This window comes from Leuresthes tenuis, unplaced genomic scaffold (genome assembly GCF_036924035.1).
Source record: "Leuresthes tenuis unplaced genomic scaffold, fLeuTen1.0.hap1 SCAF_1, whole genome shotgun sequence".
Taxonomy (NCBI): domain Eukaryota; kingdom Metazoa; phylum Chordata; class Actinopteri; order Atheriniformes; family Atherinopsidae; genus Leuresthes; species Leuresthes tenuis.
In genome coordinates this window covers 12,222,485-12,246,103 of record NW_027325355.1, presented here as the reverse complement: position 1 = coordinate 12,246,103, position 23,619 = coordinate 12,222,485, and the positions used below count along the sequence as shown (strand labels likewise).

Sequence of the window (23,619 nt, the reverse complement as noted above, 5' to 3'; positions counted from 1 at the left end):
TAACCCAACATGCCACCCAGCTCCTGGTGCAGGCCATGGTCATCTCCCGCCTTAACTACTGCAATGCTCTCCTAACTGGTCTCCCAGCCTGTGCTGTGAAACCTCTGCAGATGGTCCAGTACGCGGCGGCGCGTCTGGTCTTCGATAAGCCTAAAAGAACACACGTCTCCCCTCTGTTCATTGAACTCCACTGGCTACCCTTAGCTGCCCGCATCAAATTCAAGTCACTGATGGTAGCTACAAAGTGCTTAATGGAACGGCTCCCATCTACTTGAATGCTCTTGCAAAGGCTTATGTCACAACTCGGTCCCTCCGTTCTTCCCAGGATTGTCGTCTAGCAGCTCCTACACCACGCCTAAGACAATCCAAACTCTTTTCATGTGTCGTCCCACGATGGTGGAATGACCTACTGAGCGCTACCAGAACAGGGGCGTCCCTGTCTATCTTCAAGAAGCTCTTGAAAACCCAGCTCTTCAGAGAGCATCTCCTATCCCAGCACTTACCTTGTACTTCCCTACCCCCTCTATCTTTGCATTTATCTTTCTGCACTTCCTTCTATGCCTGCACCCTATCTCTACTCTGTCACCTCTGACAGAGTCGGACTCGTGGGTTCCTTCTATGTAGTTTATTGTTAGCTTTTTATATAGCTTGTTATATCTTCATTTGTAAGTCGCTTTGGATAAAAGCGTCTGCTAAATACATAAACATAAACATAAAACTTATCTTGCTTAAAAAAACACCAGCATTTCGTGTTCATTTTGTTTTCTTCCCTTTGAAATACCTGAACTTATCATCTCTTGATCAGTATTTAGGTTTAGAGTTGAAGAACATCTCCTTAAAGGAGGCAGAGAGCTGTCAGAGGAAATCCCTGTAATGGCTGTTGAAAATAAAAATATGAAAACTGAGTTGTGTACTCATAAACTCAGACCTTAAACACAGATCCAATAATAAGAGAAATGTTCAGCTTTTAAAGATCTTTTGTCAGATTGTGCTTCAATTTCAGAGCCAGTCTCTCAATGTCCTCATGTGTAGTTTTGTGGGTGTGACGGAAACTTTAGTAATGCACAGAGTCAGTTATTTTCTTCTGAGGATATAAGAGGCTTTTAGAATAAAATTTTGCAAGAGAGAACAACACAGTACAAAATACAGAGTTGTTCTGACAACTGAGGCAAAGACACTTCAGTTATAATGCACATTGTTGCGTCATCACTCCTTGGGTATAGTTGAGTGTTCTTATCGAGTCTACCTTTCCTCCCCAACCACAGTCAAGGTTACACAGACTGCAAGTACCAGCTCCCCTTCTATCCTCCTTAAAGTGCAGCTTTATCACAGCACACGATGTCCTCGGGAGAAAAGAGAAAAACAGAATATGTTGCTATCTTGCAGGAGGCCATCTGCAGGTTATACACAGTAACACTGAGTACAATGCATGTAAGAATTAAGGGCAGAATTTAGAATGTAGGCAGGGAACACCTCGCCAGTCCATCACAGGGCCACACAGAGACAGACGGTGCTAACCACCACGCCAACGTGAAGCATACCTGAATTCTATGTGAATAAATCCTTTGATCTTTACAAGAGAAGATCTGTTTTTCAAATTTTAATTTTCCTTCCGGCTGGGGGAATTAGGCAGAACACCTCATATTTAGAAATATGAGGTGGAGTAAAGTTCTTCACAGAGGAAAAACAACACCTGAAAGGATTCAGGCATTAAATGACAATTCAAACTGTTGGAAAATACTGTTTAAATAATTAGATCAAAAGTTTCAAGCATCACACACCAAAGAAAACACCCTTCAGAAAGTTAAAAAGTAATTTCTTTATTGTGATGATGAAGAACATCCAAAAAAAAAAGCAACACGACACAAAGCAGTCATTTTGTTTGAACTGAACGTGCAGCTGAAGACAGTATTTCAGAAATGATGTTCAGTGGTGATATGAGCCACGGCATCATCATAGTCCAGTCCCTCATCTTCCTCATTTTGTGGAGACGTTGTCATGGAAACAGGTGGTTTCCTTCCTGCAGAGTTTAGAATACATTTTTCTTACTTTTGAATATTTGAAATCACTGTAATGTAACACGTACGGTGTTTCACAGTAATTATTATCAATAATTATTATCAATAATTATCATCAATAATTATTATCAATAATTATTTAAAATAATTTAATGACTTCATAATCAGCTCAACCTTTTAACTGAAGCATGAAAAATAATGAAGTGAACTGAAGAATGAAGTCTGATGGTGTGAAAGCAGGAGTTTGCTTAATGAAGTAACAGTTTTAAATGAGCTCAGTTGGAAGCAGTGTCTCAGTCAGAGTTACATCCTGTTATGATTTTACAGCAATAAGCTGCAGCTGTGCTGTTAGTAAAGTCACTCCTGATTATCCCCAGGTCTGCTGCTTTGTGCTAATTTGTTGACTGCTTCAGTCATCGCTGAGATGAACTGGTTGGTCATAAAAAACATGTTGGTAGAACACTTGGAGACTTCCCCTGACTCTTGAGTTTTTAAATCACCATGATGTCGGTGTGAGTGGAGCTTTACCTGTTGGTCTGTGTCGATACAAAGACACCACGAGGACGGTGGAGATCAGGTACGGAGCGCAGACCAGGATGTGGCGCCACGTCCAGCGCAGTCGGCGTTGGTTCAGAAACCTTGAGAGCTGGAAGAAAAACAAACACAAACACAGCTCATCGGAAGTTCTAAAATCCCATCCGTTAACAGTCACATCACGAAACAAACGTCATCCTGTACCGACTAAACGAGGAGCACTGTGTCCTGTGGACAACAAACAGGAAGGTTGTTTGAGCAGCTCTGTTTTTATAAGCATACAAAGTCTTTGAGTTTCAGACACCCATAAAAAAAGGCTCTTAACCTTTTGGGGCTTGTCCAGGATTTGAAGATTTTACCTTTCTCACCGCAAATGCAACTAAAGCTCGAGAACCCAACAGGTTTTTGATTGGTCAGTCAGGTATTTCATCTCGAAGGCTGTCAAAATGTACAATAGAGACCAAATGGAAGGAAGCACTGCAGCTGAGAGAGTTTTTTATTTTGTGCCAAGAACAGAAGAAAAATAAACTGGTTTGTTGAAGAGCTGTTGTGCTTCAAATGTCATGGTGGTGCAGTAAGATATGGGTCAGATGTACAGATAACAACTTCATGTAAAAAATAAATATGGTATATTCTGTTCTGCAGTGGGGAAGAAAAACTAAATATGATTCATATTTTCATTTGCCAGCGTTGATCTTTACCTCTTATCAGCAGCCAGCTGGGTGGAGACTTTTTGTGAATGCTGATGTTACACATGTAGAGGCCTTCATCAGACCTGGTAACATGGTGGAGGGTCATGTGACCTGTAGGCTCAGTCCTGATGGAGGAGCCATCTTTATAGAAAGCAGCTGGGAGGTTGGAGGAAGTGGTCTTTGTTCCATTTTTTATTTGACAGCTCAGAGTGACGTCATCTCCCTCCATCACAGGGAGGGCAGGACTCTGCAGGATCACAGAATGTTCTTGACGTTCTGAAAAATGTGTTTGTTTTGAAATTAATAAGACAAAAAGAGACTTGGAGACAAAAGCGACACATGCCGGAGGCTGAAATGAGTGCAGTAAAATAAAGATAAAGGAAAAATTCAGGATCTGAACATGAAAATATGTGTTTTTTGTATGTTTGATATGAAAGGATAGAAGTACACCTGAAAATGGTCTGAGCAATAATAAAGTCAATTCTGCAACAGAATTTATGTCTGAACTACCGGTAACTGGATGTAATGAGGCTGACTCTGCTTAAAACATACTGATACCCTGTTCCAGCCCTGCTCCACTTCATCCACTGACCTGTCAAACACAGCAGCTTCTGTCACATGTGTCTCTGTCTTCCCTTCTGTGCAGGACTTTGTGCCCAAGCACTCAGTTCCTGGGTTTTACTGGGTCGGTTTGTCTGATTGGAGGACTGGGAAGTGGGAGTGGGTGAACCAGACACCGTACACTGTGGAGCACAGGTATGTTACCCTGGAAATGTGTTCTTTCTGATCCAGGTTTTATCTGCATTTGTGTTGTGATGTGATGACTTCAAATGAAAAATTCAGTCACTACCAGGCCAGAATTTGCCCCAAAACATAAATATTTCCAGGCAGTTCCAGTGGGGAAAAGACCTGGGTCAGACGCAGGCTGGATCATATATCCCATCTGGCCTGGGAACGCTTCAGGAGCCCCCAGGAGGAGCTGGAGAGTGTCGCTGGGCAGAGGGATGTCTGGGTGTCCCTCCTGGACAACTTTATATAAGTGGCAGATGATGGATGGATGAACCTCTGAAATATAAACTTTTAAAATGTTTTCTCTGGCCTTTCTTGGCATTGATGGTGTTTTTGTTGCTGTCAAATATCAGATTTGAACTGAACTGCATGTTAACGTGTGAAGGTTGTGGTCTGTGTCCTCTGAGCTGAATCCTCTCACAGAGATTCACTTCTCCTTGTTGGAACCCGTTTCCTTTACAGCAGCTCATGTGTATCACCTGTAAGTGGCTGGATGTGTGTCTTTAGAGGAGATGAAAGAGTCTCACCAGTGACAGTGATGTTGATGGCGTTGCTGCTGTCTCTGTGTTTGGATTCACACCAATACACTCCGCTGTCATCGGGCTTCAGCGACTTCACGCTGCAGGTGGAGGAGGTCTGGGTGCCCCATCCGACGCCACACTGAGACAACCTGGGAACATCCCATTTGTGTTAGTCATCCACACTCAGGCATTTATCTCATTGTTGGCAGAAGACTTCTGATCAGAGGTGTGGAGTCAGAGGGTTAGATGTGTTTTCTTACCCTGCAGCACACACACACACACACACACACACACACACACACACACACACACAAGGGATGTAACGGTTACCGGTATTACAGTAAATCGTGGTGAAATGTTACATGATAAATTTTACCCTTTATGTTTGAATTAATCTCATTATCTCGGTGGATTATGGGGATATGTAATAACAGCGTCAAGAGAACCAGTACGTTCAGGGACTTTTCCCTGTTTTATACGGCATTGTGGTTTGTTAGGATGAGGCATAATACAAGATTCAACCATCAAGAACGCTTCATTATAGAACATAAAACATCCCCATGTGTGCATTTCTGGGCCTTTACTGTGACACCTGTTAACATGTGACACTAAGCTGTCAGTTTAGATTTGGCAGCGTTGCCTCGTCGTCTCTTAGCGCTGTTTAATGATCTCATCTGTCAGGCTCACAATACAGGAAGTCGATAAGCTTCTGAGGCCTTATCTTCACAGCGCAGTGCAGGAGTGTGTGATGAGCAACACACATTTACTCACCTAAGGCAGATGAAATCAGTTGCCGTGGCCGACAATAAAGAAGCAATCCTCAGAGTCAGAAAGCAGATGCCTGTGAGGTCTGACTGCACAGAGTTTGTGATCTGAGCAGTCAAACTCTCTCTGCTGTGACATGAGTGTTGTGCTGGTGAACTCACTTTGTGGTGGATCTCCACACTGTCCATTCACCGGGGCCGAGCTGCTCGCAGCTGATGGAGACATCCTCATACTCGAAATACTGAGACCAGCTGGGAGTGACCGTCAGGGAGGCTGACGGAGACAAAAAGACAGATTACCATCTTTTCTTTCACTGTATTCTGCTGATGGTGCATGTTTTAAAGGCTCACTTCACTTCTCCGTGTGACTTACAATAACTGGTGATTTTTTTTTCCATCAGCCAGATGCTCATGTACTAAATCTCATTAGGAACAAACATTTCCTCTTCAGATACCTTTGAGTTAAGATGGATGAAACTTTAACTTAAAACATGTCTCTCTTACTTACACAGTACATTTCCTTACTGTTCTCAGAGGTTCAGACAAACATGTGCAGCCTGAGCTGACAAACACTAAAAGAAACTCACCTGTCTGCAGGACTGAAATGGAGCTACATGAGGTTAATATCAAACACGACACCCAGAAACTCTTTGGATGTTTTCAGTGTATTTTTGGACTTTGTTGTCTGTGGATGAATCTGAGCAGATTTCATTCAGAGTTCATCCGGCTGCTTCTGGCCTCTGTCTCCTCATCAGTAAACATTACTCTTTAGAAGCCATTTAAAGCCATTCTCCTCAGGGTGAAGCCTCTGTATTCGCTCTGTGAGGTTTTCTCCTCAGGGTGAAGCCTCTGTATTCGCTCTGTGAGGTTTTCTCCTCAGGGTGAAGCCTCTGTATTCTCTCTGTGAGGTTTTCTCCTCAGGCTGAAGCCTCTGTATTCGCTCTGTGAGGTTTTCTCCTCAGGGTGAAGCCTCTGTATTCGCTCTGTGAGGTTTTCTCCTCATGGTGAAGCCTCTGTATTCGCTCTGTGAGGTTTTCTCTTCAGGCTGAAGCCTCTGTATTCGCTCTGTGAGGTTTTCTCCTCACGGTGAAGCCTCTGTATTCACTCTGTGAGGTTTTCTCCTCAGGGTGAAGCCTCTGTATTCGCTCTGTGAGGTTTTCTCCTCAGGGTGAAGCCTCTGTATTCGCTCTGTGAGGTTTTCTCCTCAGGGTGAAGCCTCTGTATTCGCTCTGTGAGGTTTTCTCCTCAGGGTGAAGCCTCTGTATTCGCTCTGTGAGGTTTTCTCCTCAGGGTGAAGCCTCTGTATTCGCTCTGTGAGGTTTTCTCTTCAGGCTGAAGCCTCTGTATTCACTCTGAGGTTTTCTCCTCAGGGTGAAGCCTCTGTATTCGCTCTGTGAGGTTTTCTCCTCAGGGTGAAGCCTCTGTATTCGCTCTGTGAGGTTTTCTCCTCAGGGTGAAGCCTCTGTATTCGCTCTGTGAGGTTTTCTCTTCAGGCTGAAGCCTCTGTATTCACTCTGAGGTTTTCTCCTCAGGGTGAAGCCTCTGTATTCGCTCTGTGAGGTTTTCTCCTCAGGGTGAAGTCTCTGTATTCACTCTGTGAGGTTTTCTCCTCAGGGTGAAGTCTCTGTATTCACTCTGTGAGGTTTTCTCCTCAGGGTGAAGCTTCTGTATTCGCTCTGTGAGGTTTTCTCCTCAGGGTGAAGTCTCTGTATTCACTCTGTGAGGTTTTCTCCTCAGGGTGAAGCTTCTGTATTCGCTCTGTGAGGTTTTCTCCTCAGGGTGAAGCCTCTGTATTCGCTCTGTGAGGTTTTCTCCTCAGGGTGAAGTCTCTGTATTCGCTCTGTGAGGTTTTCTCCTCAGGGTGAAGCCTCTGTATTCGCTCTGTGAGGTTTTCTCCTCATGGTGAAGCCTCTGTATTCGCTCTGTGAGGTTTTCTCCTCAGGGTGAAGCCTCTGTATTCGCTCTGTGAGGTTTTCTCCCCAGGCTGAAGCCTCTGTATTCGCTCTGTGAGGTTTTCTCCTCAGGGTGAAGCCTCTGTATTCGCTCTGTGAGGTTTTCTCCTCACGGTGAAGCCTCTGTATTCGCTCTGTGAGGTTTTCTCCTCAGGGTGAAGCCTCTGTATTCGCTCTGTGAGGTTTTCTCCTCACGGTGAAGCCTCTGTATTCGCTCTGTGAGGTTTTCTCCTCAGGGTGAAGCCTCTGTATTCGCTCTGTGAGGTTTTCTCCTCAGGGTGAAGCCTCTGTATTCGCTCTGTGAGGTTTTCTCCTCAGGGTGAAGCCTCTGTATTCGCTCTGTGAGGTTTTCTCCTCAGGGTGAAGCCTCTGTATTCACTCTGTGAGGTTTTCTCCTCAGGGTGAAGCCTCTGTATTCGCTCTGTGAGGTTTTCTCCTCAGGGTGAAGTCTCTGTATTCGCTCTGTGAGGTTTTCTCCTCAGGGTGAAGCCTCTGTATTCGCTCTGTGAGGTTTTCTCCTCAGGGTGAAGCCTCTGTATTCGCTCTGTGAGGTTTTCTCTTCAGGCTGAAGCTTCTGTATTCGCTCTGTGAGGTTTTCTCCTCACGGTGAAGCCTCTGTATTCGCTCTGTGAGGTTTTCTCCTCAGGGTGAAGCCTCTGTATTCTCTCTGTGAGGTTTTCTCCTCAGGGTGAAGCCTCTGTATTCTCTCTGTGAGGTTTTCTCCTCAGGGTGAAGCCTCTGTATTCGCTCTGTGAGGTTTTCTCCTCAGGGTGAAGCCTCTGTATTCGCTCTGTGAGGTTTTCTCCTCAGGGTGAAGCCTCTGTATTCTCTCTGTGAGGTTTTCTCCTCAGGCTGAAGCCTCTGTATTCGCTCTGTGAGGTTTTCTCCTCAGGGTGAAGCCTCTGTATTCGCTCTGTGAGGTTTTCTCCTCATGGTGAAGCCTCTGTATTCGCTCTGTGAGGTTTTCTCTTCAGGCTGAAGCCTCTGTATTCGCTTTGTGAGGTTTTCTCCTCACGGTGAAGCCTCTGTATTCACTCTGTGAGGTTTTCTCCTCAGGGTGAAGCCTCTGTATTCGCTCTGTGAGGTTTTCTCCTCAGGGTGAAGCCTCTGTATTCGCTCTGTGAGGTTTTCTCCTCAGGGTGAAGTCTCTGTATTCGCTCTGTGAGGTTTTCTCCTCAGGGTGAAGCCTCTGTATTCGCTCTGTGAGGTTTTCTCCTCAGGGTGAAGCCTCTGTATTCGCTCTGTGAGGTTTTCTCCTCAGGGTGAAGCCTCTGTATTCGCTCTGTGAGGTTTTCTCCTCAGGGTGAAGCCTCTGTATTCGCTCTGTGAGGTTTTCTCTTCAGGCTGAAGCCTCTGTATTCACTCTGAGGTTTTCTCCTCAGGGTGAAGCCTCTGTATTCGCTCTGTGAGGTTTTCTCCTCAGGCTGAAGCCTCTGTATTCGCTCTGTGAGGTTTTCTCCTCAGGGTGAAGCCTCTGTATTCGCTCTGTGAGGTTTTCTCCTCAGGGTGAAGCTTCTGTATTCGCTCTGTGAGGTTTTCTCCTCAGGGTGAAGCCTCTGTATTCGCTCTGTGAGGTTTTCTCCTCAGGGTGAAGCCTCTGTATTCGCTCTGTGAGGTTTTCTCCTCATGGTGAAGCCTCTGTATTCGCTCTGTGAGGTTTTCTCCTCAGGGTGAAGCCTCTGTATTCGCTCTGTGAGGTTTTCTCCCCAGGCTGAAGCCTCTGTATTCGCTCTGTGAGGTTTTCTCCTCAGGGTGAAGCCTCTGTATTCGCTCTGTGAGGTTTTCTCCTCACGGTGAAGCCTCTGTATTCGCTCTGTGAGGTTTTCTCCTCAGGGTGAAGCCTCTGTATTCGCTCTGTGAGGTTTTCTCCTCAGGGTGAAGCCTCTGTATTCGCTCTGTGAGGTTTTCTCCTCAGGGTGAAGCCTCTGTATTCGCTCTGTGAGGTTTTCTCCTCAGGGTGAAGCCTCTGTATTCACTCTGTGAGGTTTTCTCCTCAGGGTGAAGCCTCTGTATTCGCTCTGTGAGGTTTTCTCCTCAGGGTGAAGCCTCTGTATTCGCTCTGTGAGGTTTTCTCCTCAGGGTGAAGCCTCTGTATTCGCTCTGTGAGGTTTTCTCCTCAGGGTGAAGCCTCTGTATTCGCTCTGTGAGGTTTTCTCCTCAGGGTGAAGCCTCTGTATTCGCTCTGTGAGGTTTTCTCCTCAGGGTGAAGCCTCTGTATTCACTCTGTGAGGTTTTCTCCTCAGGGTGAAGCCTCTGTATTCGCTCTGTGAGGTTTTCTCCTCAGGGTGAAGCCTCTGTATTCGCTCTGTGAGGTTTTCTCCTCAGGGTGAAGCCTCTGTATTCGCTCTGTGAGGTTTTCTCCTCAGGGTGAAGCCTCTGTATTCGCTCTGTGAGGTTTTCTCCTCAGGGTGAAGCCTCTGTATTCGCTCTGTGAGGTTTTCTCTTCAGGCTGAAGCTTCTGTATTCGCTCTGTGAGGTTTTCTCCTCACGGTGAAGCCTCTGTATTCGCTCTGTGAGGTTTTCTCCTCAGGGTGAAGCCTCTGTATTCTCTCTGTGAGGTTTTCTCCTCAGGCTGAAGCCTCTGTATTCGCTCTGTGAGGTTTTCTCCTCAGGGTGAAGCCTCTGTATTCGCTCTGTGAGGTTTTCTCCTCAGGGTGAAGCCTCTGTATTCGCTCTGTGAGGTTTTCTCCTCAGGCTGAAGCCTCTGTATTCACTCTGTGAGGTTTTCTCCTCAGGGTGAAGCCTCTGTATTCGCTCTGTGAGGTTTTCTCCTCAGGGTGAAGCCTCTGTATTCGCTCTGTGAGGTTTTCTCCTCAGGGTGAAGTCTCTGTATTCGCTCTGTGAGGTTTTCTCCTCAGGGTGAAGCCTCTGTATTCGCTCTGTGAGGTTTTCTCCTCAGGGTGAAGCCTCTGTATTCGCTCTGTGAGGTTTTCTCCTCAGGGTGAAGCCTCTGTATTCGCTCTGTGAGGTTTTCTCCTCAGGGTGAAGCCTCTGTATTCGCTCTGTGAGGTTTTCTCCTCAGGCTGAAGCCTCTGTATTCGCTCTGTGAGGTTTTCTCTTCAGGCTGAAGCCTCTGTATTCACTCTGAGGTTTTCTCCTCAGGGTGAAGCCTCTGTATTCGCTCTGTGAGGTTTTCTCCTCAGGGTGAAGCCTCTGTATTCGCTCTGTGAGGTTTTCTCCTCAGGCTGAAGCCTCTGTATTCGCTCTGTGAGGTTTTCTCCTCAGGGTGAAGCCTCTGTATTCGCTCTGTGAGGTTTTCTCCTCAGGGTGAAGCTTCTGTATTCGCTCTGTGAGGTTTTCTCCTCAGGGTGAAGCCTCTGTATTCGCTCTGTGAGGTTTTCTCCTCAGGGTGAAGCTTCTGTATTCGCTCTGTGAGGTTTTCTCTTCAGGCTGAAGCCTCTGTATTCACTCTGAGGTTTTCTCCTCAGGGTGAAGCCTCTGTATTCGCTCTGTGAGGTTTTCTCCTCAGGGTGAAGCCTCTGTATTCGCTCTGTGAGGTTTTCTCCCCAGGCTGAAGCCTCTGTATTCGCTCTGTGAGGTTTTCTCCTCAGGGTGAAGCCTCTGTATTCGCTCTGTGAGGTTTTCTCTTCAGGCTGAAGCCTCTGTATTCGCTCTGTGAGGTTTTCTCCTCACGGTGAAGCCTCTGTATTCGCTCTGTGAGGTTTTCTCCTCAGGGTGAAGCCTCTGTATTCGCTCTGTGAGGTTTTCTCCTCAGGGTGAAGCCTCTGTATTCGCTCTGTGAGGTTTTCTCCTCAGGGTGAAGCCTCTGTATTCACTCTGTGAGGTTTTCTCCTCAGGGTGAAGCCTCTGTATTCGCTCTGTGAGGTTTTCTCCTCAGGGTGAAGTCTCTGTATTCGCTCTGTGAGGTTTTCTCCTCAGGGTGAAGCCTCTGTATTCGCTCTGTGAGGTTTTCTCCTCAGGGTGAAGCCTCTGTATTCGCTCTGTGAGGTTTTCTCCTCAGGGTGAAGCCTCTGTATTCGCTCTGTGAGGTTTTCTCTTCAGGCTGAAGCTTCTGTATTCGCTCTGTGAGGTTTTCTCCTCAGGGTGAAGCCTCTGTATTCGCTCTGTGAGGTTTTCTCCTCAGGGTGAAGCCTCTGTATTCGCTCTGTGAGGTTTTCTCCTCAGGGTGAAGCCTCTGTATTCGCTCTGTGAGGTTTTCTCTTCAGGCTGAAGCTTCTGTATTCGCTCTGTGAGGTTTTCTCCTCAGGGTGAAGCCTCTGTATTCGCTCTGTGAGGTTTTCTCCTCAGGGTGAAGCCTCTTTATTCGCTCTGTGAGGTTTTCTCCTCAGGGTGAATCCTCTGTATTCGCTCTGTGAGGTTTTCTCCTCACGGTGAAGCTTCTGTATTCTCTCTGTGAGGTTTTCTCCTCAGGGTGAAGCCTCTGTATTCGCTCTGTGAGGTTTTCTCCTCAGGCTGAAGCCTCTGTATTCGCTCTGTGAGGTTTTCTCCTCACAGTAGGCTTTGATAATTATTAACTGATTGTTATGAAGGAATTTATCTGGACCAAGTGAAATAATTCTGCAGCTGTTTTCTGTGGTATTTCTTTTCTGAATGAACCAAACTGTAGATTTGACCTCTCTTAATGTTTCTGTAACCTCCCAGTTGTTAGGGTGGTGTATAATTGGTGACAGTTTATTTAAAGAATCCAAACTATCTGCTGTTTGTGGACCCTTCCATCCATCCTGATACCCTACTGTAATCACTTTGTGTCCCTTTTAATGACTTTTTTTTATCTTCCTCCAATAGTCTCATCATGGTGTCTTCATTTCTGGACTGAAGATCAGTGGCAGCAGGTCTTATGGAGGGATGAATCCTCCCGAAAGCCCGGACCTCAACATTATTGAACTAGTGTGGGATCATCTTGACAGGAAACGGAATTAAGGCAGCCTTTTTGCACATACTGTATGACAAAATTCTAAAGGGTTGTCGTCAACTCATTCAAACAACGATAAACTTGATACGCCGCCTGTACACTCAAAGTTTTAAGTGCAATAGATGGAAAAAAAGCAACGAACAAACTGATCCTTTTGTCTGCCACAAATGACTGGCAAAAAAAAAACTGCATCAGCAGGCAACAAACCGCCAGACAGGAAGTGATGAGAGGTGGGCAGCACGCATGAAAGTTCCTCAAAAAGAGTATCAAATAAACTAATATTTACAGTGCAATCCGGACACGTGCCCAGTTCTAAACTGGACACGACACTTTAAACACACACACAAGGGTCCAAACTTACCATGACTGGCAGACGTCTGGCAGGAGCTCAACAACACTGAAACATCAAAGTTAAGCCACAGTGTGAGCACAGTGACAGACATGCATCTGAGTCACACACTTCTTCTACTTCATCAGCTGTCACTGAGACCTCAAAGTGTCGCGCTTTAAATCTTCAGCTGAATCAGAGAGCTGGTCCGCTCATATCTGACTTTTGGCTTTACAAACATCAGTCACAGGATTGTTTCTGATTATAATCATTAGTTGTTTTGTCTACTTACAGAGAACAAGCAGAGCTGTCTTCATCGTGTCTGCTGGCTGAAGACTGACCGTGATGTAACACATGTGGCGGCAACATCCTGTAAAGCAAAACCACAAGTGGGTATGACGGAGATGATAGTGCAGCACAATATGATAACACTTAATCTGACTATAACCATCACTTACCTACGCTGTCATGTGACAGAAATATCTGCTTTCTGCTGCTTATGTGTATCTGAACTGAGAGTCCCGAGAAAAAAGCTTCACGTCCTGTTTCTGTTCTTAAATCCGCTCATTGAATCAGCTGCTTCAGTAAAATACTTTAATAAAAGGAAATCAAACTATTTCCACATCTCATAATTCGGAGAACAGGAGAGTTGTGCTGCTATGAATGCACAGAGCTGACAGTCAACACTGATCTGCTTGTTGTGTCTGATGCAGATTAGATATCTGATTCTACTTATAACTGACAACACAATTTATCTTCTTACTTTCAACATCCACCAGTGAGCTGTGACATTCAGACATTCTGTGTGATTCTGTGTGGCTCATGCAGCCAAAACAGTTCTGATTGGCCCCAGTATGGACTGAGATTTGCAGCTGATCCTTTGTGAGGCCCAGTATCTGTTCAATGGTCTGATTATCTTCAGAAGGATAAGCAGCACGTTGAGCAGAAGGAGTGAATCTAGCTCAGCTGATGAAAGTGCTGAAGCTAAAGTAGTTTGGGTCTCGTCTGTTTCTGACCAAGCTGGTCTTTTGGGTCAAAATGGTGTTTTGGTCACATGATTTAAAATGTGAATAGTTTGAGTTTGAGGTGAAGACTCAAAGTAGGTGTTACATATGTGATGCCTGAGGCCACGTGCTCGTTTGGATGTTTTTTCCAGATTAATAAACTGAAGACTTTCTTTAAACTTTGTTTAAAACCATCCGTCTTCTCTGACCAAACTGTGGACATTACTGTCCTCAGAGGTGAGTTCCTTCTCTTTGAGATGCAGGTGAACTGCTGAGGAGCAGGTTCTCCTGTGTGGGGCCATGTTGTTGTCAAGTGATTGTTTAGTTTCAACTGTTTAAAGGTTAAGGCTCTCCTCGCTGCACTGGCCTGCAGACACAACACTGCTCAGTTTGTGTTTACTTTCTGTCAGAGTGTGTTGTTGGCTTTGAAATGAGTCAGATTTACCATGTTTCTGATGTATATGGCGTAGAGGACCCAGATGTGGAACAGCAGCAGTCAAATAATGTGTGGCTAAAATATTTATAAAGAAAATAATTAAAAAGCGCAGGTAAAAATAAATAACACAACAAGAAAAAATACGACACAGCAAAGAAACCAGAAAATGACAGAAGAGCAGAATGATAATGATGGCAGAAACAGCAAGGATCTGACAGAAGGTGAGATAAACCAAGGGCTACTACCTACTTCCAGCAGGATACTGCACCATGTCACAAAGCTCAGATCATCTCAAACTGGTTTCTTGAACATGACAATGAGTTCACTGTGCTCCAATGGCCTCCACAGTCACCGGGTCTCAATTCAATGCAGCCGACAAATCAGCAACAACTGTGTGACGCTATCATGGCTCCAACCTTTTACTAGCAAGGTGTACCGTATAAAGTGGCCGGTGACTGTATAAACCAATTCATTATAATCCAATCATAATCCAAACAAATCAAATGCAATTAATTTCAAATGAGTCCAACTCAAAAAAACAAAGTTTCCTATTTAAGGAAACCAACAGATTTCACTGATATCAGTAAATTGATAATTTCAAGTCTTATTTGTACTTCTTTGAGAACATATCCCATAAAACGTCTCATATATCTCAAAATTTAGAATTTCAAACGTTAAACATCTCTTTGTTTTCTTGTATTGACATTTCTGACTCGTCTCCTGTGTGAAATGCTGGAGATGAGCTTCTGTAGTCTCAGTATCAGGTGACGCTGGCTGTAATGAACATGCAACACTTCCTACGGGTAGCAAAGCAAATAATAAGCATACATACAAACATCTTCTGCAGCTTCATTTAGCTGATTCATTGTGAGTGGTTCATTTAGCCAATGGCAGCCTGGCACATCAGGAATGATCACATATTTACAGGCTCAGTTTTTATGCCACCTAAATTTGAGCATCAGCTTCTACGGCTGAAAGTTTTTTTTTGTAGGAATGAAATGTAATCTCTGATGGTGGTTTAGGTTTCAGCTGTGAATGAGGAAACTCAATCTGTGGGTGCTTATTGTGGTCCTGTAACTACAGGTCAGAAGTGGTAATATGGTTCTTTATGTAGTGTTATAACAAATACTTTGAGCATTTCATGATGTTTTAGATCTAAGATGTTTCTCTCTTGTGGAATAAGCTGCCAGTAAATGTCCGGGAAACAGACACCCTTTCCACTTTTAAGATTAGGCTTAAAACTTTCCTTTTTGATAAAGCTTATAGTTAGGGATGGCTCAGGTAATCCTGAAACATCCCATAGTTAAGCTGTTATAGGCTTAGACTGCTGGGGGACCTCATCTGTCACACCTTTCCTCACTTTGCTCTCTTCTTCCCCCTGTTTAATTTCTCAAATGATTTTATGTACATGTGACATTATTGTGGTTATTAACTTGTGTTTCCCTGTTCCAACAGATATCCTTTGAATGGCGTTATGGTGTCCCCCCCCCCCCCCCCCCCCCCCCTCTTTTCCCTCTTTTCTGTCTTCTCAAACCCCAGCTGGTCGAGGCGGATGGCCACCCTTCCTGAGTCTGGTTCTGCCAGAGGTTTCTTCCTGTTAAAAGGGAGTCGTTCCTTTCCACAGTCGCCTCAGGCACGCTCAGGACGGGAGATTGGACTGAAGACAAGTTTCAGTGCAATCTGTTGGTTTCCTTAGCTAGGATATTAATTATTGAATTGGCTCTATATGAATGAATTGGATTATGATTACAATGAATTGAATTCCAGTTGGCTTGAATTGGACTATATTATTTAAGTGCCTTGAGATGACAATTGTTGTAATCTGGCGCTATATAAAGAAAATTGAATTGAATTGAATTGTTCAAATGGTGGTGAGGCCTCTCGTGGTAAAGGACAGACTACATACACTAAAAGAGACGACCTTGTTGATGCTGCTGTGATACAGAAAGTAAAGATGGCCAAACGCTACGCACCAGCACAACAAAACATAAGTGCTCAGCACAACAGGCTAATGTACACACTGGTGAAACTTTTGTGGCTGCATTGTCCTCATGGGTCACGCACCAGTCCGGAGAAGACGACCATCCTGGAGGCATACGAGCGGGTCCAGCACCGAATTTTAGTGGATGACCCTGTTCTCTGCAAAGCTGGCATTCCCCTACCTAAAATAAACGTCAAGACCGTGCGGGACTTCATCCAACACCAAGAGCGGCTTGTCAACATGAAGGCAACAAGACGACCATCCACCATCACAAAGATCACCTCCATCTCAGCCACAAAGATGGTCAGCTTTCACTGTGTCCAATAACTGTAGCTTCTAAAGTGGATTTCACAGCACTGCTGCATGTCTGACAGTTCATTTGGGTGGAGAAAACATACATCACAACCCTCTGAATCTGCTTTCAGTCCGACTTGAACAGTCTCTCAAAGCCAAAAATGACCTGGGACATCTCAACAGATCCAGGATCAGCAACATGGAGACTGAGAGCCAAGAACAAACAGAGGTCAACATAACAAACTTTTTAACAATGACAGTGATGTAGAAGATATACAAAAAAATGCATGTGTATATATGAATCTACTGTGAATTTACACCCTCTTTTCTATTATAAACAGGAGGGAAATGTCATGAAGTTATACTATGACAAAAAGCAAGTACCATGTGTGAGATGCTGCAGGGTCAAGAGACACTGTGTGCGGAGAGTCCTCCTATCTATCTCATTTTAACTTCAGTCTAATCCTTGTTTGACTGAATGTCACATAACCTTGTGTGGCCAGTGATCTCGTAGGATGGATGGATGACTTTATTAATCCCTTTGGGAGGTTGCTTCTGGGAAATTGAAATCTCCATCTCACTCAGGCTCAGCACTGTTATATACAGAAATGTACAGAATAAACAAAGTGGAAACTAAATAGCGATAGTATCAATGTTTTGTTTTTTTAACTCAGACAAATATGTGTCAGCTTCTTGATATCTCATGCAGACTCCTTGCTGTGAGAATAAATGTTTGGTATTAATTGTCTCCAGCGACTCTGAGCCTCATTTTGAGAGAATTTTCTTGACAACAACACAACAGACATTTGACATAGTTTCACAGCTTGAAGTTGAGCCTTGTGCCCTTTTAGTGTTGGAACAGCCTTAACTTTCAGCTTTAGTCATGACAATCAAACAGCTGTCTGGAAAGTACAGGGAACAACTCCAAACCTTTTTAAGACTGCGTTAAAAATTTCTATGTCTTTGGGAAAGATTAGCACAAAGATTAGCACCAAACACACATTTTTTTAAAATATCTCTGTAGCAAGAACATGAAACCCATGAGAAATGTTGACATCTGGCCTTAAATAAAATGCAGAACAATAAAATACAAACAAGTGCAAAGCTAGACTTTACATCAAACTGAAATGATATATTGCTTCGAAAGATGTATGTTTACAAACATACCCACAGCTGGTGCACAGCTACGTTGTGAATTTTAACTTTAAACAAAACATATATGTTCAGTGTAATAGAATAAAATATGTATCTACTTTCAAACAGATTGCATATTCAATTCAATTCAGTTTTATTCATATAGCGCCGAATTAAAACAATGTCATCTCATGGCACTTATATTGTTCTGTCTATCAACTCACAACTGATGTCATATTTATCTTGAACGGTGGGAGATCTGTCCACAGTTAAAACAATCCCAAAAAATTACAAAGCACTTTCAACAATTCTTCAAACATGTGCTACCCACAGAACATTCAGAACAAAAGTCCTGACAAAAGAAGGTGGTAATCCAGAAAGAAGATTTTTAATCTAAACAGGGGAAATTCTTCTGATTGGTAGTTCCTGTTGCTGCTCCCAGGTGAATGTTTTCTTATCTGTCGTAAAATATATTGTTGATTTAAACCAATAATTTATCCACAGTGTGAGTACGTTGGTGTGTCTTTAAACTAGATGATTGAGTGAAAGCTGCTCCACACTGACCACAGCTGTATGGTTTCTCTCCTGTGTGAATACGTTGGTGTGTCTTTAGATTAGCTAATTGAGTGAAACCTGCCCCACACTGACTACAACTGTATGGTTTCTCTTCTGTGTGAATAAGTTGGTGTCTCTTAAGACCGGAAGATGTAGTGAAAGCTGCTCCACACTGAGTACAGCTGTATGGTTTCTCTCCTGTGTGAATATGTTGGTGTGTCTTTAGATGAGCTAATTGAGTGAAACCTGCCCCACACTGACTACAACTGTATGGTTTGTCTCCTGTGTGAATACGTTGGTGTCTCTTAAGATGGGATGTTGTACTGAAGGCTGCCCCACACTGACCACAGCTGTAAGGTTTCTCTCCTGTGTGAATATGTTGGTGTGTCTTAAGACCGGAAGATGTAGTGAAAGCTGCTCCACACTGAGTACAGCTGTATGGTTTCTCTCCTGTGTGAATACGTTGGTGTGTCTTTAGATTAGATAATTCAGAGAAAGCTGCCCCACACTGACTACAGCTGTAAGGTTTCTCTCCTGTGTGAATACGTTGGTGTTTTTTAAGATCGGAAGATTTAGTGAAAGCTGCCCCACACTGACCACAACTGTGAGGTTTCTCTCCTGTGTGAATACGTTGGTGTGTCTTAAGATAGGAAGAAGATGTGAATGCTGCCCCACACTGACCACAGCTGTACGGTTTCTCTCCTGTGTGAATACGTTGGTGTCTCTTTAGACTAAACAATGTAGTGAAAGCTGTCTCACACTGACTACAGCTGTATGGTTTCTCTCCTGTGTGAATACGTTGGTGTCTCTTGAGATTTGAAGATGTAGGGAAAGCTTCCCCACACTTACTACAGCTGTATGGTTTCTCTCTTGTGTGAATACGCTGGTGTGTCTTTAGGTTAGATAATTGAGTGAAAGCTGCTCCACACTGACCACAGCTGTATGGTTTCTCTCCTGTGTGAATATGTTGGTGTGTCTTTAGATGAAATAATTGCATGAAAGCTGTCCCACACTGATTACAGCTGTATGGTTTCTCTCCTGTGTGAATACGTTGGTGTGTCTTGAGATTGGAAGATGTAGTGAAAGCTGCTCCACACTGACCACAGCTGTATGGTTTCTCTCCTGTATGAATACGTTGGTGTTTCTTGAAATGGGAAGATGTAATGAAAGCTGCCCCACACTGACCACAGCTATATGGTTTCTTTCCAGTGTGAAGCATCTGATGATACCTCAGATGTGATGATCTTTTGAAAACTTTCCCACAGTGTTTACAGGAATGACATCTGGATCCCTCTTGGGCTATATGTTTCTGCAATGACAGAAAGGAAGAAGGATTAGATCCTTTTGAAGTTTACACAAAAGATTTCTCTAAGCTAACCAACATATTCTAACTGGACGTGTATAGACCGAGCCACAGGTCTCAATATCTCAGATGAAACATGAATGCTGAGAGTGTGTTTAGAAGTGCCCTCAGTTGTCAGCACTGTGCTCTGATGTGTTCTGCACACGTTCAGGTTTTTGAGTAGTAAACTCTTGCTTTTTGATCTTTCACTAATTATTTTTTGTCATGATGAAATTCTGAAAAGGAACTTGTGCTACAATATTTCTAAATGATAGAAGGAAGCACAGTCTTGTCCAAGTTGTTCAATTAAACAACTTGGTAGTGGGGGTGCCTATTGCAGCCAGTCCCTGGCTGCCCTCTCCGGGGGAGAGTAGCTCCCTTTTGGCTCCTGTGCACAGCACATACTCACACATGAAGGGTTTTGGGGGCATGTGTGTTCTGTGGGGTGTAGTGGATGGGGCCACAGAGGTGGTCCCCTTGACTGCACTCTGCAGTTCCCCGCCCCTGTTTTAATTACACCTTAGACATCACTACTTATCAAACACACACACACACATTAGGTCTTGGGGGGTGGTTGCACTGAGTGGCATCTGGTGGGCGGGGCTCTTTGGGTATGTAGGCTGCCCAGAGGGCTACCCCTCAATTTTAATCGCTCACTATTAGAAAATATTGAAGAGCCAGAAGGGTGAGGGGAGGGGTCTTCTCACACCCCTGCTTCCTGGTTGCTGCTCGGGCGGGAGGGGCCAGGAGGAATTAATTATTCTGCTGGTTCGGGGTCTGTGGTGACTGGGGGGCTGCTGGCCCCCTGGTGTGCCCGCTGCGCTACACCCCAGCGGAGTCGAGGGAGGGAGGATGTGTGGATGTGAAAGTGTGTGTGGTGATGATTGGGCCTGGGTCTGGGACTTGCTGTCGCCTGGCCTGCCTGTGCTTCTCCCGATGGGGGGGCACTCCCCGCTGCTCGCGACTTCACCCACCTGTGGGCACGTCTTGACTCCCAGGGCACTTGGCCAGGGGTGCTGGGGCAGGCGCTGACCCACTGTGTGGCTGTCTGGGGCGCTTGGCCCTCCTGGGTATTGGGTGGGGCCTCTGTCGGGGGGTTTGGGGGCGCTCGGGTTCCTGGGGTCCGGGTCCGGTGCACGGCCCATGTCTGGGCGGCTGGGGCCTGGCGGGGTCGGTGGGCTGTTGCCCCTGGCTCCTGGGGGGCCTCTGCCCTATGCTTATGGGGGCCCTGTCCGGGGGCTTCCTCTGCAGTATTCTGGGTGGATGCGTGGTTGTCCCTGCGGTGGGCTTCCTGGGTTCTGTGCTCCGTGGGGGCTGCTGGTGGCCTGGGTCTTGTGGCCCTCTCTGTCTGCTTCTGATTGCTTGGGGGGGCTGTGGATTGTGGCCGTGTACACTTATACACTCATAACTAAGCACGGTTATCATGTAGGTCCTGTGCCATGGGTGTTGCATGTTCTCTCTCTCTCTGACACACACACACACAACACAACACAACACAACACAACACACATTCATTAGCCCAGTAGGGTGATGTATTATCATGTCGTCTCAGGTCATCTATATCCACAGCTGTGTTGTATGCGATTGCTGCTACTTGTGCTTGTTTTTGTTTGTTTGTGTGTTTGTTTGTTTTTTTCTCTGCTTGTCTGCTTTCAGGTGTTCCCGGTGGCGCTAAGGCTGGATTCGCAACAGAGACCATGGATTGTTGTCTGTTTTTTTTTGTACAGGTGTAGCAGCTGGTTGTCTGGTTTTTGTTTCTATTTTTGTTCTGTTTCCTCTTCTTCTTTCCTTGTCCCCCGGTCCGGTTCAGTTCTATTACATGTTATATATTGTAAACAGAAATAAATAAATGGGCATCAAGGGGAGCTTTACATTTATAAAACTTTCCTTGGCAAAGCAAATCTGTTTGGCATAAAACGTATTCAGACTACAATTCTGCTGCCATAACGCTGAACAGGACAAGGGAAAAGAAAAAAACTTGTAGAGGTTGGACTGAAAAAGGTTGATGACCACTGGTTTAAATGAATAAAAGTAACAGTGGTGGTAATACATGACATTCTTGACACTAACCCTTTGTTCCAGCTTACAACCCAGAGGTCTGCAGCCATTCAGCTCAACAGCTGTCAGGGAAACAGTTTTAACTCAACCTTCGTTTCTCTCTAAAACAACTCTTTACCCTGAGGTAGAGAGAGCTACCAACCTGTCATCTAACCATTAAAGACCCAGAAGGATTACCACCACCAGGTTTAATTCATGTAATCCAGAGACTTTAAACACAAATAATGAAGATTAGCTCCTGATCCTCTCAAATACTGAGAGCCAGAAAATGTCCCACAACAACAATCTGGCCACTGAGTTTCTTCCAGCAGATCATTCAGCCTGCAGCACATTTTCAGTCTAAGCACATCTGTATCAGAGAGAGGAGATGAAACCAAGAAACACTATTTCCACATTTGAAGTGGTACTAGCTATTCAAATAATATAATTTTGCACATTTTACAGTGGGAGAAAGTTGAGCAGAATCAAGGAGAGGAGATGAAACCAGGAAACACTTTGCTAACACCTTTTCAACATTTCATGGAAAAGCAGAACAAGCGGACGATACACGGAGCCTTGACACTCCTCCTTGTGTCTTTGATGTCATCCACACTGACCTGAAGACCGGTGGAACCAGAGGATGAGCCGGCTCTGTTCTTGGTGGAGGGGTTTGGATCCTGGTTCTGCCGCTCCATTCTGGTCCTGGTCCTCCGACTGATGGACTCTGTCTGCAACTGTCAGTACATACAATAAGATCCAGCTGTGGCGTGCAGCATGTTAAAGCACACCCACTTTTCTTCTTCTCCTGAAAACCTTTCTGGGCAGTTTTTAACCATCTAGTCACATTTCATTAAACTTACTACTGTGGTTTTTATTTAAATCCCTGAGAACTTTAAAATGGTTCTTAAAAGACCCACTAAGGTCACAGTTCAAAATATTTGGAGCTTTTTTATCAAATTCAGAAAAAATGTAATGATATACTCTGTAGAATGACACCCACTGTGTGCAATATCCCATGAATCTCATCTGAGTCAGTGTAACATGATCAACTTAAATCATTTTACTACATTAAGACAATGATACTGTTTGAAGAAAGGGTCCCAATATCATCCCAAAGCCTGAAGTTCAGATTTTCTCTAGTTCTAAATTTGTTCTCATTTCCAGAAGCTGTCATGGATCCAGAAAAGTAACAGAGTAATCTCAGATTTGTCACAGGTTAAACTCTGAAGCCCACGGTTCAGCTCTCAGGGAGCTTCAGTCTGGACTGAGGCTTGAAACTGAGAAGATGTGATGTTTCAGTGGGGTAATGATCTAGTTCTGTGCGGCGAACAGCACATCAGCAGGAGCTGTCTGACTGATCTGAGACACTCTGAAGAACAACATGAAGTGGACCATTTTGAGGCTGTCATTTAAATATAAAGGAGTGTTTTTCTGGCATCAGAAGTGCTCGTCCAGTGATTCATTCCAGAAAGCTGCTTTAGTGAAACCTAAAGTTTGAGATGAAGGAAACTCACAGACCCTTAAAACTCTGAAATGTTTTTCAACCCAAATAACCTACAGTCTCCTTTATTTGATTCTGAAAGTATCTGAATTGGTAAACATGTGTCCAGTTGAAGAGTAAAAAGTGATCTTGTGTTGTGGTCAGATCAGAGTATCAGCTCCTAAAAGTTGCACAGATCCTCCTAATAAAGATAATTTTAGCTCCATTTTAACTCCAGATGTTGGCAGGTGGACTTTATGAGTAAAGACATGTACAACCTTTTTATCATGCGGTCAGTTCTTTTTGATACGTGGATAAAAGAAAATATTGGATATGTAAAGGAAACTGAATAATGTAGCTTTCATGAGACACTTCTGAAGAGGACAGTCAGACTACCTTTTAATGGGCTTCTGAGTGTAAATCTGAGAAATCAGACACTGATGCTGAACTGTATTTTTCTACTGCTCCTGTGATACTTTCCTGGATCACTGACAAATCTATATTATAATGCTATGACTCCTCTTCAAACAACATAAACTCTTAATGTAATTAAAGTATTTATAGTGACCATAATTAAATCCCATTTTAAGATCTAATCATGAAATATGGCATAGTGTGTACATTAAACACATCATATCACATGTTTTTTCTCCACATTTTGATCAAAAAGCCAAATGATACCCAGATAAGGCCGGAACGAACAATTCTAAATTGATAATCAAATTTTTTAAATGACAAAAGATTTCAGCAAAACTACAGAAAGAAGTTTAGAAAACTGCAGCTTTAGTGGAAATTGTGACAAGATGGTCAAAAAATGTCCAACGAGGTGAGAAAATCGGAAGAAAAGGGTCCAGAAGTATGTTTAACACACAGCTAAAAGGATAA

The 23,619-nt window shown here is 44.2% G+C and overlaps 2 protein-coding genes across 2 annotated transcripts in view; one reads left to right on the top strand and one right to left on the bottom strand.

Annotated features, from left to right (window-relative positions):
* Positions 1 to 23,619, top strand: part of LOC140291809 (NLR family CARD domain-containing protein 3-like) — a 562,338-nt gene that overhangs the window by 314,788 nt on the left and 223,931 nt on the right. The gene's annotated exons all lie outside the window — the stretch shown is intronic.
* Positions 16,314 to 19,094, bottom strand: LOC140295696 (uncharacterized). The gene is made up of 4 exons (XM_072379675.1): positions 18,272 to 19,094; positions 17,834 to 17,938; positions 16,571 to 16,583; positions 16,314 to 16,392 (listed from the first exon to the last, which is right to left on the bottom strand). Exons 1-4 carry the CDS (start codon positions 19,092 to 19,094, stop codon positions 16,314 to 16,316), a joined length of 1,020 nt encoding a protein of 339 aa, XP_072235776.1.

Excerpts from the sequence above, each read along its gene's own strand:
- LOC140295696 (XM_072379675.1), bottom strand. The coding sequence starts at position 19,094 with ATGCTTCACACTGGAAAGAAACCATATAGCTGTGGTCAGTGTGGGGCA. Across the intron at positions 17,939-18,271 it reads AGCTTTCACTACATCTTCCG|CTAATCTAAAGACACACCAA; the intron begins GTCTTAAGACAC and ends TCACTCAATTAG.